The 3,190-nt window shown below is 32.7% G+C and overlaps 1 protein-coding gene across 1 annotated transcript; it reads left to right on the top strand.

The window, feature by feature from the left end:
- Positions 1 to 1,325: 1,325 nt before the first annotated feature.
- Positions 1,326 to 2,572, top strand: LOC7459126 (ferritin-like catalase Nec2). The gene is made up of 3 exons (XM_024610662.2): positions 1,326 to 1,672; positions 1,761 to 1,986; positions 2,113 to 2,572. Exons 1-3 carry the CDS (start codon positions 1,362 to 1,364, stop codon positions 2,488 to 2,490), a joined length of 915 nt encoding a protein of 304 aa, XP_024466430.1. The 5' UTR covers positions 1,326 to 1,361; the 3' UTR covers positions 2,491 to 2,572.
- Positions 2,573 to 3,190: the final 618 nt, after the last annotated feature.

Below are 3,190 nucleotides of genomic sequence, written 5' to 3'. Positions count from 1 at the left end.
CATACAAATATCTAAACGATACACGCAAAGACAAAATACACGTTATGTTAGGATTTAATTAGATTATGTAAAGTCTTGGTCTTCTATAAATTGTTTGCATGGGAATAAGATTTGAAGTCTGAATAAAATTCTATCTATCTAATATTATAATTGTCTGTTTGGAAGTATAGTTGCAGTTGCTTTTCAAAGTATTTTTTGTGCTAAAATGCATTAAAATGATGTTTTTTTATTTTTAAAAAATTATTTTTAAGATCAACTCATCAAAACAATCCAAAATATATTAAAAAATTAAATTTTAATAAAAAAATTAAATTTTATGGGAACGCGGTGCATGGATCATCTAACAACTTATAATTTTACCCAAACTCATATACACAATTTATTCATAGCTTTTTGCTATGATTTTCTTTCTGTCTTATTAGTTAATTTCTTTACAACTTTTATCTACAATTTTCTTTATTTATTTACTTTTCTCTTTATTTGCATTACCTTACCCTTTTTTTTAATATGTTAAAATTAAGTTAAGTATTTCATATTTTACATGATTAACAAGGTTGCAATATTCTGTCTTCTTTCAAGATTAAGTTTTTAATTATAATTTTTTCTCATTAAAATGAATAAACGAAGAACATATATATATTCATCGAGAAATCAATGATAAATTGCAATAGGTTGATGATGATCGATCTATTGTATCAACAATTTTTTTTTTTTTTTAATCTTTCCAAGAGTATCAAACTGAACAACTTTTGTTGTGTTTGGGACAAAAACAAAACTAATTGTTTGGATCTGTTAGTAATTCTCTCATGTCTGCTGATTGTGACCTGCGATTATCTGTTTTCAATTAACATACGGTAACTTGTTCCAGTTGTGAAATGAATTTTGGAAAAAGTATTTAAGAAGAAAACTCTTTCTATTAAACAATTGAAAGAGACTTCATTCCTAGACACGTGAGTAGAAAAAAAAAAATTCCCAGCTAACCCAAACACTTACATTGATAATAATATAAAAAAATTATTTTAATTCTAAAAAGTATAGCTTAACTAGTTAAATCCTAATCAGTTTACTCCCCTGAAATTATTAGTTCGAGTGATATAAATTTCAGTACTACTAGAGGCTTTCATGGTTATTAATTTTAGGGTCTTAGGAGATTAATTAAGGTACGTGTAAATTGATCCGGACACCCATAATTACTGGAAAAAAAAAACCATTTGGAAGGAAATTCTTAGCTTCTCGATTTTTCGTGGTTACTTGTGCCGATTGACTACGTATGAACTGACCTATTTTTATGGTTTTTCTGCAACACCTATATATCTCAGCCATTCTGTATACGAACTTGACGAGCTACTCAAGAAATTAAAATGGCTACTCTTTATTTCTTCTCTACTTTGGTTCTGACCATTGTTGTTTCGGTTCCAATCAATGTGTTAGGTTCAGCATACTGCGGACCGGTTGAGGCCATCGACAAGGATCTGGTTCAATTCCCTCTCAACTTGGAATTCCTCGAAGCTGAGTTCTTTTTGAATGGCGCGCTCGGTCTTGGACTCGATGCCTTTGAACCGGGTTTTGCCGCAGGCGGTCCTCCTCCGATCGGTGCCCAAAAGGCCAACCTTGATCCTGTTACCCGTAGAATCATCGAGGAATTTGGTTATCAAGAAGTTGGCCATTTAAGGTAGTAAAATTTATATGATGTTTTGATTCAAGCTGAGATCAATAAGCGCACCGTATTATTCATCCCATAATGTTGTGATGATTTTCAGGGCTATTATAACAACCGTTGGTGGAGTTCCAAGACCTCTATATGATCTCAGTCCTGAAGCATTCGCACAACTATTTGACAAAGCAGTTGGCTACAAATTGGACCCTCCATTTAACCCTTACTCCAACACAGTCAACTATCTCTTGGCATCGTATGCTATCCCTTATGTGGGACTGGTAGGATACGTTGGCACCATTCCACACTTGGCCAACTACACTTCTCGAAGAGTAAGAACCACGCATCTATCTCAAGCAAACACAAAAAACAAGCACACAAGCACATTAAATATAGCCACTTCAAGTGCGTTATCCTAAATAATATCGTTTTGCTTCCTGTTTTTGTTTCTGATGTAGCTTGTTGCGTCACTCTTGGGCGTAGAGTCTGGACAGGACGCAGTAATACGAACGTTACTCTATGAGAAAGCTGACGAGAAAGTGTTGCCTTATGACATAACTGTGGCTGAATTCACCAACGCAATCTCAGGCATCAGGAATGAGCTTGCCATGTGTGGGATTAGAGATGAAGGTCTAATTGTACCCTTAAATCTTGGGGCCGAAAATCGAACTGAGAGTAACATTTTATCTGCAGATACCAACTCGCTCTCTTATGCACGTACACCACAACAGATTCTAAGGATAATTTATGGAACCGGCAGTGAGTACATGCCAGGCGGGTTTCTCCCTAGAGGTGGAAGTGGCAAGATTGCAAGGAGTTTTCTCGATAAGGTTTGAAAAATGGATGCTGTGCTAGAAATGTTACTTTTGTTTAATATTATGTAATTCAAAGTATAATAAAGTTGTGACTCTTCAAGTGCGTCGCAGTGAATCGATGCCTTATATATATGTTAAAGAAGATCACATTTTAAGAAGGTCACTTTTGGTGAAGCATTACAATAATCGTCTTTTCTTTTCAAATAGATACCGACTACATTCTTGGACCCACGATACGCTGTTTCTTTTGTGTAAAAAAAAAATGATTCTTAGTCTCGTAGAAGCGTTCTAAAAAATCATTTTTCACTCATGATGTAATTGTTTTTTTTAGAAAGATGAAAAGAAAAAAAAATACCTTAATAAAATTTCACTAATTAAATAAATTTTATTGATACAAAAAAATGAGGTTTTTTTAGTTAGAATATGACCAACCAAGTATCTCTTTCGTTGTTTTTCGATGATTCTCTTTTTCTTCTCAAACCTAATATATGGATGTTATTTTGACAACATAACAACCTTGTAAAAAATATATAAATAAATTATTAAGTCAAATCCTAATTAAAATATTAAAGGATATATTCGCAAAAAAAAATAACCAATGACTAAATTAGAAAAAAATATAAAAATAAAGTAAAAGTTAATTGTTTAAATAGAACCACAAAACAGAAACCTTGCATTCTTTTATTTTCTTTTTAGATTAGTCCCTCGACCCTCTCTTTTC

This window comes from Populus trichocarpa, chromosome 1 (assembly GCF_000002775.5).
Source record: "Populus trichocarpa isolate Nisqually-1 chromosome 1, P.trichocarpa_v4.1, whole genome shotgun sequence".
Lineage (NCBI taxonomy): Eukaryota > Viridiplantae > Streptophyta > Magnoliopsida > Malpighiales > Salicaceae > Populus > Populus trichocarpa.
The sequence above is the reverse complement of the archived record's forward strand: the minus strand, read 5'-3'. Positions and strand labels throughout refer to the sequence as shown.

Excerpts from the sequence above, each read along its gene's own strand:
- LOC7459126 (XM_024610662.2), top strand. The coding sequence starts at position 1,362 with ATGGCTACTCTTTATTTCTTCTCTACTTTGGTTCTGACCATTGTTGTT. Across the intron at positions 1,673-1,760 it reads CAAGAAGTTGGCCATTTAAG|GGCTATTATAACAACCGTTG; the intron begins GTAGTAAAATTT and ends GATGATTTTCAG. Across the intron at positions 1,987-2,112 it reads CCAACTACACTTCTCGAAGA|CTTGTTGCGTCACTCTTGGG; the intron begins GTAAGAACCACG and ends TTTCTGATGTAG.